Below are 22541 nucleotides of genomic sequence, written 5' to 3' on the forward strand. Positions count from 1 at the left end.
CCCTCCGCCTGAAAGGGATGAAAGAGAGCCCTGACTTCTCACACACACCTTCGCGTGCCCACCCACCCCGACCCTGCAATGAAGTTCCCAGCCCTGCAGGCGAGAAGCTCTCATCCACCAGCTCCAAGCCTCCATGACCACCGTCGGCGCGAAGACAGAGGCTTTGCCTGAGCAGGGGGCAAAGAGCCCAGCGGACGCTGCTCGCCTACTCAGTTAAGTGGCCACTACAATTAAACACGTTTTACAACCCGCTATCAAGTGACAAGGGGCCTGTACAGTGGAGATTTTTCAACTTCAAGGAACAAAATCCCCTTGAAAGTTTAAAAACAAAAACGGCGAACTTCCTCATCTCCTTTGGGGAGCCCAGACACCGAGCACAGTTACACGCTCTTGCCAGCAAAGACCTCCCTCCTCCAGCTGCGGAGCCCAGAGCCCTGGACCCGCGCCGTGAATCACTGACCGGCAACCTGCAGCTCTAGCCCGAACTGTGGCTGGACAGCTGGCTTCGAGGCCACGAGACAAGACAAGAGATCCCCCACACTCTGCCTGACCACTGCCACCAGGCACACGCGGTTTCCTGACCGGGGGCCACTGCTCCTAAGCAAAGGTGACATCCCGCTAAAGAGTCCCTACAAACACACCATGTCTGTTTAAAGCCCGAACATCCCCAACGACACAGGGGACAGGCCCGTGGGTTCGGAGCCCACAGGTCCCCTTCGTCTTCCTGAGAACGAGCCCAGACTCGCAGGACCTTGGCCTCCGGCTCATGCTCGAACAGTTGGGGCAGCACCCACGCCTCCCCCGCCAGAGCTCTCCTGCCTCCCATGAGGAGGCCTCCTTGAGCCGTGGCCAAAGGCTTTAAGAGGTGGGCAGCGGGGGGACAGGCAAGGCTCTCGCCTTCATACCAGCGGCGTGGGCTGCCCCGGCTTGCCAGCGCCAACCTGTGTGGGCTGCGTGAGGCTGATAACAGGGGGCTGGAGAGCGCTGGTCACGGTGGCTGGCGTCTTCCCGGCCGTGCGCTGGACCGAGCTGCTCAGCACCACGGCCGTGAGGGCGGTGGTGGCCTGCGAGGCAGGCGGCGGCTGCTGCTGGCTCTGCTGGATGAAGGCTGCGGAGTCGGGGGTCAGCTGTCTCAAGGCAGGCAAGCTCCTCTGGGCAGAAAGACAGATGCAGGGTTGGCGGGGCCCGGGCACCGGCGCTCCTCCTCACAGACCCAGAAACCTGCTGCTCGGAGACCGAGCCGCCACTCAACCGCGGGGGTGTCAGCGCCCTGATGCCCCAAGCCCCTGCTCCCCACCGGTGACCCCCCCCACCCTGACCTCGTCTCCCCACCCCCTCTGCAGGCGCGGGTCAGGGGTCTCCCATCGCACAGAAGAGCCTCCTGATGAGAACCTTCATGAGCATCACAGGGCACTTTCCGCCCTCAAGCCCAGCGGGGACACCACATTCCCCTCCCCCTCCACCTACCCGTGCACAAGGCTGCACAGGGGCTGCACAATTACCTTCAGGAAAGGCACAAGGTAAGGTTGAGGTGAAGAATTAAGTTCGCGGTATAATCTACTAGTGAAATCCTCTGCTTCGATCTTTCCATCCTTAAAAACAAAACCACAACAACATTCTCCTGTGAACAGAAGTGAACGCACACATCCCGTAATTCAGCATGTGCTGGTGTCCTGAGTGTCCTTTCTGCCAAGTCTTGGGTGGGAACAGAGGGGACAGCACAGGAGAAGTCAGGGACACCGTCACCAGAAGAGACAATGACCTACACCAAAGACCCACACCACGCCTCCGGGAGGAAGCCCAGGGCACGGCAGGAGGCATGACTCTGTTCTAGAAACCAAAGCCAGTGTGGTCTGAGGGTGGGGAGGGAAAGAGAGGGGAGCAGGGCTGGGACATCACAAGCCATCCTCGAGGCCAGGCCAGCACCTGGGCCCCACGGGAGAACATGAGCTTCCGCCTGACCTGTGCCCTCTTGTCTGGCATCCATGTCGCAAGCCCCAAGCTAACGAATGCTAATGTCAGAGAGGGAGCTGCCAGCACTATCCAGAGCACCACAAGGGCTGTGACAAGGGCAGAACAGGGGTCCTGGCCCTGACAAGAGCACAGAGGGGAGATGGGGGTGCCGTGCCGGACCATCCGGGAAGCAAGGGACAGCGAGAGCAGCTCCTCGAGCGGCGGTCGGGGAGTGCGGACTACAGACAAGGGACTGTGGAGATGAAAGACAGAGACATTGATTTCCTTAAAAATTTTCATTAGAGGGCACCTGGGTGCCTCAGTGGGTTAAAACCTCTGCCTGCAGCTCGGGTCATGATCTCAGGGTCCTGGGATCGAGCCCCACATCGGGCTCCTGCTCAGCGGGGAGCCTGCTTCCCCCTCTCTCTCTGCCTGCCTCTCTGCCTACTTGTAGTCTCTCTTTCTGTCAAATAAATAAATAAAATATTAAAAAAAAATTTCATTAGAAGGTGGAATTGTTACAAATATAGCAAAGAGCCAAGAGTTCTTGTTTCTCTTGGGAGGTAAGATCAGTTTTCAATCTCTCAGTTCCCTGAAAATATTTAAGCCCACGGTCTGAAAGAATCATGTTCCTGCGGGAATGCAACAGCTTTCCTTCCGGACAACACCTCGCACGGGCCACGAGCAGGGCACAGGGCCACCCCTCAGAAGAGCCAGAGGCATCTCTGAGAATGACTGTCTCTCAGCTCGTCACCCCAGGGGCGAGGGTCTCCCCTTTGCCACCCACTCTCGGGTGGCTGCACCGGGAAGGAAGGCCCGGCGAGCCCAGAACCTGAGCCGAAACCCCAGCAGCACAGACAGAAAGGTTCACAGCCCAGACATCGGAGCACCAGGTTTCGTCAACAAAGGGGCTACAAGGAGAGAGAAGAGCAAGGAGGGACCATCGGGCCGAAGGAGACAGCGCTGGGCACGGCGCCCATGGCTGACGGAGCCGCGGCTGGAGCGGCTGCAGGCAGCGGGGGAGGCAGCCAGGACCGTGCGTGGCAGCCAGGCTCTCGAGGGCCCCAGGGGGTCCCTACGCTGCTGCGCCGATCACCTGTGGCAGGGGTCTTTAACAAGGGCCCGTCCGTGCCGCGTCATGTGTGGGCCTGGGAAGGAGGGGCGGCGGGCAGAGGCGCAGCAGCTGCAAGATTGGGTCTGACTCAGTCACTGGGGAAGCCTGGAGACGGGACATGGGGCCTCACAGACTCTGCTTCCCGCCTGTGGCGGGTTTGCAAATCTCCATCTTAGACACTAGAGCAGAGACATGAGAGAAAGCCTGTAAAACACCCTCTATCAGGTGCATTTAAAAATGCTCCTGAGGCCGACCAGACACCTTCCAGTGGCCATCAATGGGGCCTGCTCTCTGCGAGTGGATGCCCCGGGCAGCAGGCCAGGCTGGCGATCGCCGAGGTTGCATGGGGTCGGGGTGCGGGGCACAGGCCCCCACAGCAGCCTGCCTGTGAGGTCCCCAGACAGCCAGCCCAGGCTGAGCGCCCGGCAGGGCCACGCACACCTGCGGCGGGACATCCCCTGCTCGGTGCCCGCCCCGCCCCGTGTGTCCCCCAGACACGCTCAGGCTGGGGCTTGGGGCTGCGCTCTTACCAACAGGCTCTGAACGAGCTCCTTCACGTTAGCGGCGGTCTCCGTGGACTGTTTGCCAGACGAAGCCAGCTTTATCAGCGTAGACAGGAAATTTTTACATTTCTTCACGTTTTCCATGGTTTCCTGGATCCAAGTTAAAAAGACCCGAGTGAAGGAGCAGTGAGGCGGGTCTCCAGCGCGGCCCCGGCAAATGGAAACGCGCGTCTGCGTCCACGAAGCATGGACTTCTTCCCCAGAAAGTGCAGGACTCTCGCGAGGCTGCCGGTGAGGTCGGCTCGCCAGCCGAGGGCACGGTGACGTCTGCGCCCGCTCGGCCGGCAGCTTGACCCTCGGAATGCTAAGTGGGAGAACCCCCGCGGCCGGGACCGAGAGGGACCCGCAAGAAGTTCCGCACAACGCCGCGGCGCCGTACAGAAAAGCTCCTCTCTAAGCACACACTATAAGGAATGAAATTAAACTCAGCTACTGAAGAGAACGGAAAGTGCTGGGCAGCAAAATGAGAGAAGGGAGGCCCATAAAGTCCAACCCCGGGGGCCAGAGGACGCTCGAGACACTGTGTGACTAAAGGGAACGCGGCACTGCTCCACAGACGGCAGCCTCCGTACAGTCCACGGGCCCTGTCCTCAAAGGCCACTGCTAGGGCTCCTCTCACGGTGGACTTCTGCACAGCCTGAAAGCCTAGCAAGGGGACAGGGCCCACCCGCTGCCCCTCTGAGGCCGCTGCCCTCACACCCCGCCTTGAGGAGGCCAAGGTCCCCAGGCCCAGGAGGAAGGCAGGCTGTGGGCAGGCGGACGAGGGCAGCAGGAGCCCGAGGCGCCTCTCTCCCACCCCCGAAGGGGGCACTCACCGTGGCAGCTGTGGAGGTGGTAGCGGCCCCTGGGACCGTTCGCTGAGGTGTCCCCGTCTGCTGAACAGCCGTCGCCGTCCCGAGGGACGTTGTCTGGGCCGCGCCACCCAGAACCAGCTGAGGCTACAAGAGTCCAAGATGCGAGGTGAGCACAGGCGCTGCGGACACGGTAGCCTCACGTGCCCAGAAGGAAACCAGACCCCACAGCAGGCAGAGCCCCAGACAGGAGCCCCAGGGCCCCAGACCCGCACGCTGAGGAAAGGGAGACGGTGCGCCTGGCCGGGGAAGCGAGCCGGGAAGCCCAGCATGGCCCAGCAGGGCCCAGCCTGGTGTACGAGCCGCCCTCATAAATCAGCTTTTCCCCCAGAAACGAAAAGCCAAACAGAGAAACTACAGCTGAAAATGTGTCACCTGACTCGTGCAAAGGCCAGACACAGGGAAGGCTGGGGACGCGAGGTGGTCACCAGCATCACCTCAGGGCAGGTGGCGGGGGGCAGGCAGCACCTCCACCACCTGACCGGCCACTGTGCTCTGCATCAGCGGGTCTCGTCGAGAAACATCAGGGAAAGGGGCTTTCAGAGTGGACGTGTGCTGGAGGGGAGCAGGTGTGAGCAGGGGCAGCACGTGACTGAACACACTTCGGAAGCCAAGGCCGGCTGGACACCGACATCGCCGGCGACACGAACTGCAGCCCTGGGGAGCCCCGAGGTTTCCTTCCACGTGAGACACCGCGAGAGTATTCACTGGTTTGTCTCACTAGACACATCTGACTCATAAACATAGCCTTGCACGTCCCTCCAACTTTGTCAGCACCACCTTCTCGCGGCTTCTGCTCGGGGACTCAGCGTCCCCGAGCACAGCTGTGTGCAGCCTGTCCGCTCCGCCACAGTGCCCGCCAGCTCGGCCAGCCCCAGCACAGTCCGCCCAGCCCCAAGGGATCCCGGCTGCAGACTCTGGTCTCCAGCGACGAGTGTGAGCAGGAGGAGATGGCAAGCTCACTCCTCACGGCCCGTGTCCTCTGTCACACACAGCACCGCTGCAGCCAGAACCGCCGCACGCTACAGAGGAAGAAAGCATGGCGGGCCACACCAAGCAGCTGGCTCCGGGCAGCCAGGGGGACAGGGGTTGCTTCTTGATGCCCACAAAGAGCCCAGCTACCTCCATCCTGTCGGGGTTTCTCTCTACCTCAAGATAAACCCCTCACTCTCTCTTCCAACGGCCTGGCACATCCGCGTTCCCCTGTAGGGTGCAGAGATGGGGCCTGCCTACTTCGATCAGTCACTTTCCACTCACTGTGATGCCAAACACACCGCGAGCTTCAGGACCTTGTCAGAAAAGTGGCCTCACGCTGTAACTGCAACTCAAGACGTGCCCAACAGACAGAGCCCGGCATGCGGACAGCGAACCAAAGAAGCGTCCAGAGCGCTCCAGCCACACGCAAGGCCACCACGTAGCTCTGGGGGCTCCTCCCGCTGCCTCGGACAGCAACGTCACCCACACGAACACCGAACGGCACAAGACAAGAAGCCGCCGGAGGGACAGGAGCCCCGGACCACAGCCACCTCCCGGACACCCCGCACCCCGGGGCTCCCATCTCGGACCGCTCTCGGGAAGCGGGAACAGAGCCTACCCCGAGCACCACGCTGGGGACGCACAGCAACAAGCGACGGCCGCGCAGTCCCGGCGCCCGGCGCCTGGCAGACACCCGGCACCAAGTGGTAAAGCTGAAAACCCCCCGCACGTGTGGCGGACACGCACGAACACCTTCAGAGCAGAACCGCTCAGAACCATGCGCCTTCGAGCGGCTCCGACCTCGCCACCCAGAGCAGCTGCTATGATGCGCGGCCGGCCTCGCCGGTGCACGGTCACCCTTCTCGGCTTTCCAGATCAGAGGCTGAGCCGTCGGCATTAGCCAAACCACCCGCCAAGAGGGCTCAGGGCCTCCTCGGGAGCACCTGCCCCCCCGCAGCTGAAGACACCATTTTAAGAACAAACACGCACACCAACCCCAGCAGGCCGACACAGAGCGTCTCTGGAACCGGGCTTCGTCCCTGGCAGAGGGCATGGGCTGGGGGGGGCCGGGGGCAGGGCAGCCAGGTGGCCAGCACACAGGCCACGGCCAGTTCTGGAAGCCCCTGACTCCTCAAGTGACACACCTGAGCAACGGGAACCCCGTTCCCCAATGGGACCCCATCCTCGCCCCCGCACAGACAGGGCGACGAGAGCCGGGCCCGCACCGTCCGCACCACGGGTTCCTCGGCCTCACAGGTGCCTCAACCAAGCGTCAACAAGCGACACGTCTCATCACACCTCTGGCAGAGCGGGAAGCTTTTCAACTCGCTGCCACTAGGAAAATCCACGTGGCTCCAAAGAAAAGGAACCCTGACCTGTCCTTTGTCAGCACTGGGAGGAAACACGCTGTCTTCAGGACGCCGGCCTCCCGATGCTCGGCTCAGCACCCGGCACGTGCCCCGCGAGGCCCCGCCAGCACCCCCACCGCGCCCGCGGCCCCTCACCTGCACTCCGGGCGAGCGCTGCAGCGCCGTGGTGGGCGGAACCGTCGTCTGCGCCTGAGACACTGGCTTGATTATGGTCGTCGGGGTCACCTGCCGCGCAATAATGGAGGTCCCAGGTGCCTGAGAAACAAGTGAGCGTCGTCTGACAGGAGAAACGAGGGACAGCGACTTCTGCGGCCTGCGCGGCGGGCTCCCCGCCCTGGCACAGACCCGCACACCGCGGCACATCAGGCCTCAAGCTACGGTCGCCAGCAGGGCCACCCCAACTCGCAGCGCTTCTTAGCAGAGGAAAAGCATGTGACCGACCACGTGCGTACTGTGACACGTGTGCGGTGACAGAGCTATCGCTGGGCCTCCTCAGCCAAGTCTACCAGCCACGGGCTGTCAAGAAAGCAAGGATCCGGAACCGTCCCTGGGCGCGCCTCCTGCACGCCTGTTCGCAAGCACTAAGGAACCAAGAAGCACGTGTCCCCTGCGTGGGCGGGGGGCAGAGCGCTGCAGACGAGGGGGAAAGGTGCGACCGGGCCACCCACTGACACCTCAAGTCAAGGGGAAGGCGGCACGAGGCCCGAGCAGGTGGCACGGGCGGTCGGACTAGAGCGTGCACCTGGCTTCCCACGACCCCACGGGCCTGGGGCGCACTGCTCTCAGCTGTCCCCGGTATTCAGCGACGGAGCACCACATGGCTCTCTCAGCCCACCCAAGGTCTCTGTCTGCACCGTGGGCCTTCACCACCATGGGGACACAGCCAGTATCACAGGGATGTCGAGCCCCCGCCGGTGTCCACCTCAGGTACTCACTGGCCCACTAGTCAGAACAACAGACTCACAGCCCCAGCTAAAAGGGTCTGGGAGACAGAGACCTGGGCAGCGTGCCAGCACGCACTCAGACGGAAGCCGGGGTGTGGACAAGACGTGTCAGCACTGGGGGACCGTGCCCCCACCTAGGTCTCCGGGTAGAGATCCCTGAGCTAACCCCAAAGGCCTAACACATGTGGAGGGGAGGCGTACAATCTCCTGATGCCCCCACGTGCCTCCGCAACAGGAAAAGCTGACGTACGCGGGGTTCACTTTGCAGAAGGGGAGACTGAGGCACAGGAGGTAGAGTCACAGCAGAGGATAGGACAGGACGGAGTCCAGGCCACCAAGCCACGGTTTCGCGGAGCACGGATGCAGCACCAGCTCCCTGAGCCTCCCAATAGAGGGCGGCATGTGGCCGCCCCTCTCTGCCCTCACAGGACGCCTGCAGACTCCCCAGGGGCCGCCACCACCCGGCACGCATGCACTCACCTGGACGGTGGAGATCTGGACGGGAGGGGCACTTGTGGGGGTCGCGGGGCGGGCCGCCATGCTGGTCTGGGGCTGGGTCTGCACGTGGGCCTGGGCCTGCATCTGGGCCAAGGCCTGCTGGGGGATCATTAACAACTGCCCGTTCTCGCTCCGCACGAGGACCATACCTGGGGACAAAGGAGACGTGGCGTCAGGAGACAAGCCGCCTGCACACGGCCGGTGAAGGGGCCGACCCTGTCACTGGGCAGCCTGACAGCTCGGAGAAGCAAGCAGAAGCCATAAGCCAGACAGAGTCTCTGAACTTCGAAGCCCACTTGCCAGTGAAGACGGCCTCCGAGACGGGAGAGCACGTGAGGTTTCTCCACGGGACTGCAGCAGCAGGTGAGTCTTCCTTCCAGCAGTCAGCCCGGCAGCAAAGCCTCTGCAGGCCACACCACCTGCCCCATGGCCAACGGCACCAGCCTGCAGCAAGGGCCACGCACCCTCCGGGGCGGAAGCCAGCGGCAGGGCCCCACGGCCAGGCACCATCCACACCAGGACAGCCACGCACTCACGCCACGACTCCCGGCTGCGGCCAGGATCCTAGGGCAGCAGGAGTCGTGGAAGCAACTGGTCCGTCGGCCCCTCCTCCATCACTTCTCCTGAGAGGCACAGTCCGCCCACGGCCGAGGGTCCTACGAACCCTGAAGCCAGCAGTCCTCCTTGGAACAGGACTTCCTCCCGGGTGCGGGGGTGGCACCGCAGCGGAAGCTAACCTGGACGCCCCACACGCGAACACAGAGACGGCGGGCAGGCTCACTTCCTGGGGCTGCAGCTACGTCACTGGAAACAAGTCCCGCCAGTCAGATCTGGCATTCATCTCCGCTTCGAGAACCAGCGAACAATTACGTTGTCGATTCCACGAGAAATAGTCTGCTTTTGTGTCAAACTCTTCCGTTTCCCAAGACAGAGTACGTAAGGAGCAGCACACTCCTGCTCACGCAAGGCCTGCAGAAGCCCAGGGCAGCGATGCCCCAGCGGGAAAGGACGCGTCTCCGCCGCGGACAGGACTGAGGCGGCTCTCCCCAAGAAGGAAGGGCTGCCCGAGAGCCTCCCGCGAGCCTCACACCACGCAGCGTCAGGACTTTCCCTCCTGTACCGAACCGGAGCCCGAGCCACCCCAGGGAGGCCACGAGGAGCCCCTGAACCTCTGGGCCCTGGCTCCTTCGACAGCCAGAGGGACATGGAAACTTGACAGCCTCCTCCTGGGCTCCCATCTAAGACCCTCGATCCAGAGGAACCACATTTAGGCCACAAAAGCCTCCCTCTAAAATCCCCTTCTACGGTAAACCACGCTGAAATCTAATGACAAAACAAAACAGAAACCGGCGGCCGCGAGCAACCCACTGTGAAGGCTCCCGGCCCAGGAGCCCGCGAGCACACCACGGAGCCGGAGAGCGCGGCCCGGCCACGTCCTCCCGAGCCAGCCTCCCAGGACCGCCGTCCCTCGTCACCAGTCGCTCTTCCGGCCGGAGACCCCGCTCCTTCCCTGCACGGACTCCTCCGGAAGCTAGTGGCTGAGGCCACGGGGAAGGGACGAGGGACGTCGCCCCCGCGTCAGGCGGGTCAGCGCCACGGCGATGCGCGTGCCCCCGGGTCAGCCGCCGCTCTGCTCCAAGCGCCACCTCCACGAAGCTTCACACAAGATTTGAGTAAGAAACAGTCACACGACAGCCACGGGACCAGAGCGGTGGAGCACAGGGGGCGCGCCAGGCGCCAGAGCAGTGCGAGACGGCCACCGCTGTGCAGCGTGCCCGTGGTGACAAGCCAAGTCAGAGAGGGAAGCGACCCGGGGACCCTCCGCAGATGACGTCACCTCAGGCTGGCACTCAAAGTACATCCGAGTGGGGACGTAAGCAGACAAGGGAGAGTGACAGACGCAACTGCAGAGAAAGGGAGGCAACTGCTCCGAAGTGACCGGCCACACAGCCACAGCGAGGCCCCGAGCGACCGTGACCCCGAGGACAGCCACGCGGCTCCAGAGGCCTAGGGGAGGCCACGTGCACGTGGGGACGGGCGCTGTGCTGGCCACACGCTGCCTCCCAGGCCCCCGGCTATGCTGCGCCACCCTCACCGGCCAGACGGAGAGCGCGATGGCCCGACAATCACAGCGCCGACGGCCGCGTCAAACTTCATCCAACGCCACACTTGAACGACACAATCTCAGTCCCGGATCTTGTAAACTCCCGCTGTGATCACTCATGTCAAACAGACAAGCTGCTGGGCGGCATCTATTCTTGAAAAGACCAAGAAACATAACTCTGTCTCCAAGTCAGCCCCGGGAGGCTACCCCCTGCCCACCCCTCTGCTAGCGCAAGACGGGTTCAGGGAGGGGCTCCCGTGGGTGTGGCCCACTGTCCCCTTACAGATGGGGCCCCCGAGGCCAGCGTGGAGCCAAGAGGGACCACCTGACACACCACAGTGCCTCCTTCGCAAACACGACGGAACCACGCTCGGCACACACACGCCCTCGATGCCCAGAGCAGGACCGCCCACCACGCACTTCCCCGCCGGGGCGCAGACACAGAAAACACTCCTTTCCTTTCTGAAGACCCTTCAGAGCCTGTCCGGCCAAGGTGGCCAACCCCAGGAGGCAGGAGGCAGTTCACAGACAAGTCAGGAGCCACGGGCGGGCCTCCGCTCAGGACACGCAGCCCGTCTGCACGAGCCGCCATCCCGATCAAACAGACAGAAAAGAACTCGGGTGCTCTCTTTTCATAACGGTAATGCCCTGCTGGGAACAGCACGTCTGTGCAGCAAACCTGAGAAACTCAGAGACGCACCCAGACAGCAGAGATCTGAAATCCCGCGCCCTCCAGCCACCGTGCACGCGGAAGACCTGTGCCCGGCCGGGGGACGAGAACGCAGGCCGTGGCCACTCGTGCTGCACGTCGTGCCCACGTCACTGAACTCGCTTCAAAAACAGAGTTTCCAGGAGCTCCACGATACTTCATCCAAGACAAATGTATAATGTCTTTATTGCTTACGCTATGGGGCTATTTTCTGGGTTTCGCTACTGTGAAAGCTCAGATTTTAAAATCACCAAGCACCGCGTCGGCGCCCACCAGCAGCTCCAAGGGCCACGCGGTCTGGCAGAGCCCGGGTCTCCCATGCTCAGCCGCACGAGACCCTGGCACCAGGTGTGGGGGAGGCCAGGACACCCCACGCGGGCTGTCCCCACCACCTCTCCCGCCACGCAGCGTGGAGCAGACGGCCAGCTCTTCAGAACGGACCCCATCCTTCCCTCAAGCACCACAGTTTAAGATAAACTCAAGGTTTTTACCAAATGTTACAGTTTCCGTGATCCCTTTCATACCAACAGTTTTTACTGTATTTTTAACCAAAATGTAGGTCAGCCAGAGCTATACTACAAATTAAACGGGCATTTCGGACTCGCCTGGGAACCTCCACCTGGAAGACATCACTTCAGGGGAGCGCCTCCTCACAAGCTCCGGGAGCTGTGGGCGCCACCCCCCCCTCCCCCGCCTGGCTGGCCAGGGCCGGCCACGCCCTTCACACGCAGGCCTGGGAGGCCACCTCCCTCGGGGGGACGGCTGGGGCTGTGATGACAGGAGCAGGGAATGGTGGCCCGGCTGAGAGGGACCAGACCTCTGCCCTCACCTTCACTGCCACGAGGGTCTCCAGTGCCCCGTTATCTGCCAGACAAGGACGAGAGTCCACGAAGACTGAAAAGGCAAAACCCTCCCCAACTACCCACGTGCGAAATGAAACTGTCCCCCAAGCCAGAACCAGGACAGGAGCCGAGGAAAGGGGCAAAGCTCAGTCCGAAACACAGCGGCGGGCTTCACTTCCGAGAGCCGCACACACCACAGTCCAGAACCACGAGGAAGAGCCTGGGGAGGCTGCAGAGGGCCAGGGACCTTCTGGCCCCAGGCTGTGGCCACAGAAGCAGAAGGAATGTCCCCGAGGCCCAGGATCCCAGGGTAACGGCCCTGGGCCCTGCTGCCACACCGCAGCCAATGCGGACACTGGTAAAGCTGACGTAAATCACGGCCCGAGAAGTTCCTCTTGCTCCCGTGGCTCCCTGCCTCTGAAACGCGCGAGGGAACCGTGACTCCAGGAAGTGGGGGAGCGGGGCTCGGGCACGCAAGTGGACGGGGCTCTTGTGTCCTGGCCCAACACCCCACCTCCCCGGTCCAGTGTGGAGGGGACAGCACACACCAGCTGCGCCCAACTGCGCTGCTGCTGGGGGATGCTGGGGCGCTGGTTGCAAAGGATCCACATGTGAGCCACGACCAGGACCTTGGTCCCAGGGCTTCAGTCCTTCACAAGCAGCTGCCCAGGGCCGCAGCCTCGCCACACTTGCCCAAACCGCACCAAGCTGACCATCATTGCTGGGAAACTGCCCCTGGGCTCCTGCAGTGCCGACAGTGCGATGCTGGATGCAGTGCATGCTGCGGAGTGACCTCGGGGCATCTGTGTGCACGGGGCATCGTTCTTTCAAAGCCTGCTTAGTGTCGTAAAGCAGCATGTTTTCATCTTTGCGTGCACGGGAGCAAGTCAAGGCTCACAGCAGGAGCGGCACGGGAGGGAACGTGGTTGCTCGAGGGTGAGGAGCACTGACATTACTGCGTTTCTGATCGCCAGCGGAAGATGAAGCCTCTGACCCACTTCATGTTCTAGCACGTGCGGCGTCTGCACACACAGACGTCATTGTCACAAACCTTAGGGCACCCGAGCACACTGAAAACCACAAACGCGGCTGGGAAAAGAAACGCGACAGGGAACCAGAGCAAAGAGCTTCGCCAGGCCTCGCTCCCGGGCTGGGAAGCCAGCGGTTAAGAAGCCAGGTCTCCCCAGCTCACAAGCAGGCAGCGCAACCCACCAGTACCCCAGCCGCCCTCCATGGGGAAGCGGACAGGCTGATTCTAAAACTCGCAGACAAAGCCACGGTCCCACAGTCACCAAACCACCACAAGAAAGAGCGAAGTTGAGGCCAACACGGCCAGTTTCTACGACGTGCTAGAAAGCCGCAGAGAAGGAGACGGGTCAGCGCGGGCACCACGCTGGAACAGACCAACGGAGCCGAACGGAGTCCAGAAACAGGCCCGCACAAACTCGGACAACCGATGCTCTCTGGCAAAGGTACAAAGGAATTCAATGGGCAAAGGACAGTCCTTCAGCAAACAGGGAACAAGGGAACCTCCAGAGGCACAAAGCACGGACTTGGACCCCTGCCTCACACCGTCTACCGAGAGTGACTCACAATGGATCCCAGGCCTAATGTAATAAGCTCTAGAACTCTAAATTTCTGGAAGAAAACAGGGGAAAAGTCTTTGTGGACCGTGGATTAAGCAGAGGGAGTCTAGACACAACCCCAAAAACAGAACCCATGGACACAAACCGGTAAGGCAGACGTCAAAAGATGAAACACTTCCGCCCTCGAGAAACACCAAGGGAATGAGAGACCACGGGGCGGAAGGAAGTCCTCGTGAGGCGCACGTCCAAGCAAAGGCATCCACAACACGGAATCCTCCAAAAAATGGGCAGCAGACACGAAGAGACATTTCACCAAAGGCAATAGACAGCAAACCTGCGTGTGAATCAGCCCACCCGGTGGGTCCCCTGACACGCCTGCCACCTCAGGGGTGGCTGACTCCTCAGTCACAGTGTGACTCAACACACCTGCCACACGGGCGAAGGCAGGACACATCCACCCCACGTGCCCGATGTGCCCGATGCTGCTGGTGTGCATGCGTCCCGCAGCCCCCCGCGACGTCCCACACACCCCGTGCCACAGCGCCACGCCCGCGAGGTGCTCCCCCTCACGACGTCTGACCCACAGTCATCCGCAGCAGCTCTATGTGTGAGAGCCAAACACGGGGAACCCAAAACTGCAGGTGAGAGGCGGCAACTCCGGCTTACCCGTAGCACAGGGCACAGGCCACAAGGGCGTCGACGTGCACTCAACTGCGCAGTTCTCCGCATCAGCATTAGAATCACTGTCACTTAAAACCATAGTAAGAAAAACAGTGCCTTCAAGCGCTGGGTGACCGGCTGCCAGGAGGGTTGGGGTCCCCACACCCCTCTGGGGCCACCTCTACCTCCCTCCGCCCCAAGGTCCACCACGTGGGGCTTGCAATGTCACCCCATGGCTCACGCACTATCCTAACCCTCGGGCCCCATCACAGACCCTCGGAGCCAAGGCGTTCTCTCCCGCAGACATCCCCCCACCTTGAGTCCTGGACACTCCATACCACCTCACGTGTCTGTCCTGGGACGGCCCAGACCTCGCACCTCCCACTTACGAAACACCGAAGACTCAGAGGGTCTGAGTGGCCCCACCTGCGGCTCCAGCATCATCACAGGGGTCACTGCTCTTCTGGAAGGTGCAGGGAAACACTGACCCCAGAAAAGACACGGCCGGCCCCCTGACAACAGGGCAGGAGGGTCAACGCAGCCTCCCTAACCGAGTGCCAGGCTCTCCCCCAGCAGCTTCGGCGCCCCCAGCCTCACCCAGGGGTACACGCGCATCTGCCCAGCACACGTCACCTAACGCCCTGGTCCCTGGCCCCCAGAGCGCGGCGAATGCAGGGGTGAGTGCCCGCGGGCCCAGCCAGTCTGCGGGCACCGCTTTCCCAGCTTCCCACTTATTCAAAACCCTAAAATCCGGGGGCCTCGGGGACTTGCCTGCATTCCCGCTCCGGAGCCCCAGGGAGACCTCCCCAGCCTCCCGAAACGCCTAGGATCAAAATTGAGCACATTTAATGCTTCTCTTCAGTCTGAAACCCCACAGGCCCCGCACGGACTGAGCGCCTTTCTCTGCACACGCCAGCACACTCTCCCTCACCCGCAGGGCCCCCTGCAGCCCGGGGGGGTGGAGGCTCTGCTCCCAGTCTAGGCCCTCCCAGCGGAGCCACAGCAGCAGAACAGCCTCTCACCGCGGTCCATTCTGCCTTTCCGCCACTTCCCTACCCCTTCCTCTTGACTCTCTCTTCTCCTAGCAGGGGGACTTCTGTGATTTACCCGGGGTCCTTTCTAGTGCGAAACGTGTGAATGAACTAAGAATGACGGAGTAAATGCTTCCAGCAGAGCCTGAGAAATGCAGTCACAAAGCAGGAGAGCAGGGCACCCGGTGGCTCAGCGGGTTAAAGCCTGTGCCTTCACTCAGGTCATGATCCCAGGGTCCTGGGATCGAGCCCCACATCGAGCTCTCTGCTCAGTGGGGAGCCTGCTTCCCCTTCCTCTCTCTGCCTGCTTGTGATCTCTGTCTGTCAAAAAAATAAATAAGATCTTTAACAAACAAACAAAGCAGGACAGCAGAGTGACCAGGAGCAGGTGCCTTAACAACCCTCCTCTCTCGCTTCCATCCAGGGTCCCTCAGCAGCTTCGCAAATAGGACAGGGCTCTGCACGAATTCCAGGGCGCGGAACGCACAGGATGGCTTGGAAGAACATTTTGGATCCTCGTCAAGACCAGTAAACAAAGAGAAACGAACCCTCCCTTTCAGGGTTGCCACAACACACTCTATTCAGCAACATCTGCTTCCTCGGACGATCCGTCCTCAAGTCCACAGGCCCGTCCACACCGAGACAGGCACCTGCGCCCTCTCACATGCTCCGTCGGCTAGTGAGCCGGCAGGGGCCGGAGAGGCCGGGAGAAGAGGGGCTAATCCGGATCTGTCAAAGGTGCAGTGAGACAAGCGGCTCTCCCAGACAGAGCTGTCCGCGCCAAGGAACGAGGCTCCAGGGGCCAGGCTGGAGGCCCACCCAGGGCCCGGTCTGCAGCAGTAAACTCCTCAGAGACCGCAGGTTCAAGGGAGCGGAGGTCAGGAGGCAGACGGTATGCACCTTACACGACTCCCAGCAAAACTCTGGCTCTCGAGAATTGAGCCCCCGGAGAGGAGGAAGCAAACCAAGGGCTCCGAGCAGCCTAAGGACGCCCGCTCACTCCCTCAGCCAGCAGATGCCCACTGAGGACCTCCGACGGGCCGGGCTGCCGCAGGCACCAATAAAAACCAGAAACGCGGCCGCGGGACTCATTCCTGGAGGCCCCCCTTCACAATGTGGGAGGCAGGCGGTAGCCACGAACCCGCCGTATCTGACCCACGCTACAGTCAGTCGATGCTACAGAGGAGAGCTGCTCGGCACTGGAAGAGACGCAGCCTGGAGAACCTTCTGGACCCGGTCTGCGGGGCCTAAGCAGGAGGAAGCAGCGCCACTGCAACAGGGGAGGCGTGAGGCCGCCAGGAGGGGCAGGGAGGAGGCGCCTCGTCCCAGCGACACGGGCCAGGACACAGCGAGCGTCCGTGGGGAAGGGCACAGACAGGGACCCAGAGGGCTGAGAGCGACATGCAGGAGAGCAACGCCCCAAGGCCCTAGGCAGGAGGGGCGAGGGACCAAGAGGCTGGCTTCGAGAGCCGTCGGGAAGGAGAAGCCGGGGGCTCCTAGCTGGCGGCTTCGGCACTCTCCGCGAAGAGCGGGTACAGCCGGAAAAGCCAGAGGACAAGGAAGGAGCGCGCAGGGGGGCGGAAGAAGGTGCTGACAAGTGACACTCTTCAGCTTTAAGGAACATGAGGGCAAATCCCACAGACGGCAGAGAAAGCCTCTGACGAACTTGACATCCGCTCACGACTACAGGATAAACATCCCCACCAGGAAAAGCAAACAACCGCAGAAAATCAGCATGGGAAGGAGCTCCCTTAACTTGAGGAAGGGAATCTACAAACCGGCACCTCCGACAGGTAAGTCTTCGGAAGCACAGCCCTTGAAATCAGAATAATCCGCAGACACCGTCATCCCCCTTCCAAGACCCCAGCAAGCCCACTGCCCAGAGGACAGGCCAGGGAGTTGGGAGCGGAAGAATGTGAATGAAAGAAAACTGTCATTCCTTGTACAGAACAGGACTCTCCGTGTGTAACACCTAAAAACCCCCCACACACATTTCCAATGAAAGTTTGATTAGACTGCTAGACTTTGATCAACATCCAAAATTTGACTACAACTCAGCATACCATCAACAAAAACTAGAAAATGTAACTCTGCGGCTTTTTTAGGCAGGCTGCGCGCCCGGCGTGTTGGCGCAGAGCCCAGCATGGGGCCTGATGTCACGACCCTGAGGTCAAGCCCTGAGACGAGTCCAAGAGTCGGACACTAACCAGATAAGCCGCCCAGGCGCCCCGAAAACACATTTCTTAAGAACTACTATTCCCAGCCTCCTGGAAGGACTCCAACAAAACACGTGCAAGGCCTGGATGGAAAAAATACACACACTTGCTTGAAAGATGTCGTGAAAGACCTAAACAGAGTGAGACGCCACACTCCTGCACACACACACACCACGCCACCGACGTCACCCCCCAACTGGCCGCGCATCAGGTACAGTCCCAGTCAGAGCAGCTGCAGGACGCCCATGGGCCTCCGACCACGACCCACAGACGCAGACGCAAGACGAAAGCGCGGATGAGCAGAGAAGCTTCTCAGGGAGGCGCCAGCGGCCCTGCCCCTGAGAGAGCACAAAGGCACGACACATCCTGGCAGCACAGACGGGGGACACACAGATGAACCGACAGCGCCATGGACAGCCCCGAACAGGACGCCCACAGGTAAGACTTGCCGCACGGCCGCGGGGACACGGGCCAGCGAGTCAGGAAGGCCAGCTGGAAGGCCGGTTGGAAGCGAGCAGGCCGGGGGGTGCAGGATGAGCCACGCCAAGCTCAGCCCGATGCCCAGCCCCCGGGGACAGAAGACACCAGAGCCGGAGCACAGGCTGGACGGCAGAGGAAAACACAGGGCGATATCCCTGTGACCTGGGAGTTAGGAAGAGCATACTAAGGGCGCCTGGGGGGCTCGGTCAGTTCAGCGTCTGCCTTTGGCACAGGTCAGGATCCCAGAGTCCTGGGATGGAGCCCATGTTTGACTCCCCGCTTGGCATAGAATCTGCTTCTCCCACTGCCTCTGCCTCTCCCCTGGCTCACGCTCGCTCACTCTCTCTCTCAAATAAATAAATCAATACAATCTTTAAAAAAAAGGTGGAGGCAGGGGCGCCTGGGTGGCTCAGTGGGTTAAGCTGCTGCCTTCGGCTAAGGTCATGATCTCAGGGTCCTGGGATCGAGCCCCGCATCGGGCTCTCTGCTCGGCGGGGAGCCTGCTTCCCCCTCTCTCTCCGCCTGTCTCTCTGCCTACTTGTGATCTCTCGCTGTCAAATAAATAAATAAGATCTTAAAAAAAAAAAAAAAAAAAAGGTGGAGGCATATTAAACATTAAAAGGAAAAGCATATTAAGCATAACCCAAAAAGGCACGTCCCATAAAGAGAAGACAGATCAAGGCAGCCACATGAGAACCGAGAACCCCACACCCCACACGACGGAGAGAGAGAGAAAAGGCCGGCCGCCATCGAGGGGCGCCCCGGCCACACACACGGCCTCGAAGGAATCACAACCCGAGCGCCGAGGGACTGGCCTGGCTGCAGGAGCCCGTTCCCAGCGCGGCCGGAGCGCGGCCCAACCCACACTCCCCAGTGAGGGGGCGAAGCGAGGCCCCGCTGGACGGCTCAGCCGCCTCCGGCCACACGGAGGCCGGACACACCGGAGCAGCGCCGTGCAAGCGCCCCATCTACACAACTCCAGAGGCAAAAGCCCAGGGCCAGGCCGACAGGGCAGATGCGTGGCTGCCAGGGGTCACCACCAAGGGGTGGGGGGGGGTCTGCACCTTGAGTGCAGTGACAGTCACACAAAATACTCGTTAAAATTCATGAAACCGCTCCACAGGGTCAACGGTGTGGAACGCAGACCACACCCAAGAAAGGGGACCGTGAAGGTCAAGCCGTGGGGCTCACTGCACACCCACCCGCGGCCAGACTGCCGGAGGCTGACCCCGCGCCCAGCACGGAACGTCCACGCCCACCACCACTCAGGAGAAGCGCGGCGGCTTCTGAGGAGCCTGAACACAGGCTTGCCCCGGCCTCAGCAATTCCACGGCCACGGGTCAGCCGGGAGCGAGCGTGCACACGTGTACCCACACGCAGCCTGGCCCGCAGACACTCAAGGACACGGCTCTCAGTACCACCGCAGCTGGGAAAGCCCGCTGTCTGAGCCCGGTGAGCCGACGGGCACGCGCGTGCGGCCACGGGGCTGACCTCGGCCCGTGCCAGGAAGCCAGACCCCATCACAACGCGCAGCTCCGTCTCCGCGAACGATCAGAGAGGCAGCCCCGACTACAGAGACACAAAGCCGAAGTCTGCCGGGCCCAGGCGTTCCATCAACGACGGGGCACGAGAGGCCCCCGGGGCTGAGGGGCATGGCGGCATCTGGGCTGTGACGTCAGACAGCCAGGTGTGCAAGCTTCCCAAGACAATCGCACGCTCGGAACAGGTGCGTTCTGTGGTCTGTTTCATGCCCCCCCCCCAGCCCCACGGAAAGTTCTTCCGCTGCTGCTCAGACCCTGTGGGCTCGGCTGGCACGTCGCCAGGAGGCTGAGTCACCCCATGCAGGCGGCACAGCCGATGGCGGGGAGCCAGGCCGGGATCCCTCTCACCTCCGCAGGGAAGGACCGCCAGCTGCCCACACACACCCTCCCCGCAGCCCGGTGCTCCCCGGCTCGGCCGGCTGGGGCCGAGGACGGGCGTCTGCTGCGCCCCGGGGAGATCCAACGTCTGGACGGCTGCCTTCCAGTGGTATTCCGGAGCCAGAGCTAGCACAGGCGGGACGGAGGCACTGGGAGGACAGGCTTCTTCTCTGAGGTGACGACATGTAAAACTTAGTTTTTCAATTAAAACAAAATGCCACCGGAAGATGATCTCCAGGCGACGTCGTCAAGGACAAAAGTCAAGGTGCGCACCGGAGGACACGCACCTCTGCTGCGATGGAAGAGGACAAGCCGGCTGTGCAGGTGTGAACGCGCTGAATTCTACAAGAAGAAACACACAACGAATGGCCCGGAAACCAACGAAAATAAACATTCTGAACCTTCCCTGGGGATCGGCAAGAGAGAGGGGACAGGAAAGGCGTGTGAAAACCCCGTCCTCATGTCACAAGCAGTCTTCTCGCACAGAGCACGAGCGCCAAACACACGGAACCAAACTCTCCAACTGGGAACAAAACGCACGGAACAAAGAGCTCCGTCAGCGGGGCTGGGACACACGAACCACCGCAGAACACCTTAACCCTGGGTTTTACTGTTTAACCTTGAGCCTGATCTATGGTAGGACAGTCAAGTGGATGAACAGGGTTAGGTTATCAGACCCAAGATTTCCGTGCAAGGGAGCAGACACAAACATCATTTCCAAGAACTTAGGGGAACCTGCTGTTCTTAGCGACCTGAACGGCAAACACCACAGCAGTTCTCTCAAGACCCCAGAAGCGGTGCCCCGGCCAAGCAGTGTGCCAAGACCACCCAGGTCGCTGCCAGCAGGGAGAGGGCAGGGCCGTCCCCCAACACCTGTCACCAACGCGGAAAGCAGCCACCTCCATTCGCCCCTGCGCGGCTGAACCATCCGTTGATGCACGGAAGGGAATCCCAGGGGCCACGCCCAGCCATGTGGGCAGGAGAGACAGCGGAGTGGCCCAGCCACCACGGAAGCCCACCGGGAGAGCCACCCACGAGCTCCCACTGCCACCGGGCATGCTCATACCCACCAACGGGCCTGCTGCCTCTTCCACCCCTGGGACCACTTGCCCCGCCAGCCACTCCCAGAACGCAGACTCAGCGCACCGTATGGAAAGTTCTGCCAGCACTCCAGGGGCTCACGTCCTGTCCCTCCTTGCAGTGGCCTCCTGACCACCCATCTAAAGAGCACCCTTCTGCCCACACCCTAGCCTGCCTCACCTGGGGAGCAGAGCAGAGCCTCGAGCACATGCCCAGCGCCCGCACACCACATGTCATATTCCCGGCACACAGCCGGCCGCCTAAGTACGCATCTATTAAAAACCACATGGTTTGCTTAAAGATTTTTTATCTATTTGACAGAGACACAACGAGAGAGAGAGCACAGGCAGGGGGAGCACCAGAGGGAGAGGGAGAAGCAGGCTTCCCGCTAAGCAGGCTCAATCCCAGGACCCCGGGATCAAGACACGACCCAAAGGCAGATGCTTAACAACTGAGCCACCCAGACACCCAAAACTATGTAGTTTTTAACTAACCGCATTTGAGGACCCGGGAAATTTTAGAAAGGAAGCAACATATCAGAGACAGTTACATGACCACTTGGTGACAAGACTACGGGTTACTCTTCATGTCTTTCCTGGACTCTGGCCCTTGTCAAATCTCCTACGAGGAGTGTGCATCACAGCTGTGCCCCTCACCCACGGTATCAGTGACAGGGCCCCACGGACACAGGGGCAGAAGGTTGGGGCTCCCTCCCGCTCGTCCCCCGCCTGCGGGGCTCCCGTCACTTCATCCCATCGCCACAGGAGGGTGAGCCCAGGACCAGAAGGCGCTTCCAGAGCCAGAGGCCACATTCACACAACTCTGGTCACCGCACGTGGTGACGGCTGTCCTGCGGCGTCCGTGGCTCCTGACACTCCCTCGCTGCGCCCCGTTCATCACTGACACCTGGCGGCGGGTGTGTGCGTGCAGAGGGGAGCGCACGGTGCCTGCTGGTGTGGCTCTGCCCTTGTCTTCTGGGGTCCACGGGGTCTGCGATGGATCCCCCACAGAGAAGGGGGGCTGCTGGATTGACTTGAAGGAAAGCAGCGATCTAAAAACCAGACGTTGCTTGCTGGTAGCTCCAGACTATGGTCACTCTGAAGCAGACAGACGTGCAGGGAAACCTCAGACACAGCCGTGGGCTGGAGCACACGGCCAGCCCCGATGGACACTCCACATCCTGCCCCAAAGACGAGACAGATGCCTCCATCTGAACGGAGCCAACATGGCCCAGACTCAGGCGGCCCTTCTCCACGCAACCCAGCAACCTCTCCAGGACGCACACGGACACTTGTCTGTGCTCAATCTCGTCATAAGAAAAGTGAAGATCCAGGACCAGCCATCGGTGAGGCCGTTTACAAGGTGCTCCTGAATGCCAGTCCCAGCACCTGGCCCCCCGCAGCCTGTTCCCAGCATCTGGCCCCCCCGCCCCCCGGCCCCCCCCCCCGCCCCCCCCTCCCCACCACCTGCCCCCCCCGCACCCCGTTCTCAGTAGACACTGACACGTCACACACACAAACGAGCACCCCCACGGCAACTCACAACCCCCCCTTCTCCTGAAACACTGCGCGGCACCCAGGCGGACAGAGAAAGAGGCACCGTGTCTTGTCCTCTGAAACCCGGTTTACGAGAAATCCAGTCTGCCC

At 61.5% G+C, this 22541-nt stretch overlaps 2 protein-coding genes across 2 annotated transcripts in view; one reads left to right on the forward strand and one right to left on the reverse strand.

Annotated features, from left to right (window-relative positions):
- The window catches only part of TAF4 (TATA-box binding protein associated factor 4), a 28193-nt gene extending 19740 nt beyond the window's left edge, over window positions 1–8453 (reverse strand). Inside the window, exons 1-6 of the mRNA XM_059407343.1 lie at window positions 8251–8453; window positions 6962–7081; window positions 4446–4568; window positions 3598–3720; window positions 1503–1592; window positions 942–1151 (exon numbers count right to left, since the gene is read on the reverse strand). Of these exons, the coding sequence (XP_059263326.1) occupies window positions 942–1151; window positions 1503–1592; window positions 3598–3720; window positions 4446–4568; window positions 6962–7081; window positions 8251–8415 (831 nt within the window). The 5' untranslated portion in view covers window positions 8416–8453. The remainder of the gene's footprint in view (window positions 1–941; window positions 1152–1502; window positions 1593–3597; window positions 3721–4445; window positions 4569–6961; window positions 7082–8250) is intronic.
- The window catches only part of OSBPL2 (oxysterol binding protein like 2), a 322355-nt gene that overhangs the window by 124676 nt on the left and 175138 nt on the right, over window positions 1–22541 (forward strand). The gene's annotated exons all lie outside the window — the stretch shown is intronic.

The sequence above is a fragment of the Mustela nigripes genome, chromosome 7 (assembly GCF_022355385.1).
Source record: "Mustela nigripes isolate SB6536 chromosome 7, MUSNIG.SB6536, whole genome shotgun sequence".
NCBI lineage: Eukaryota > Metazoa > Chordata > Mammalia > Carnivora > Mustelidae > Mustela > Mustela nigripes.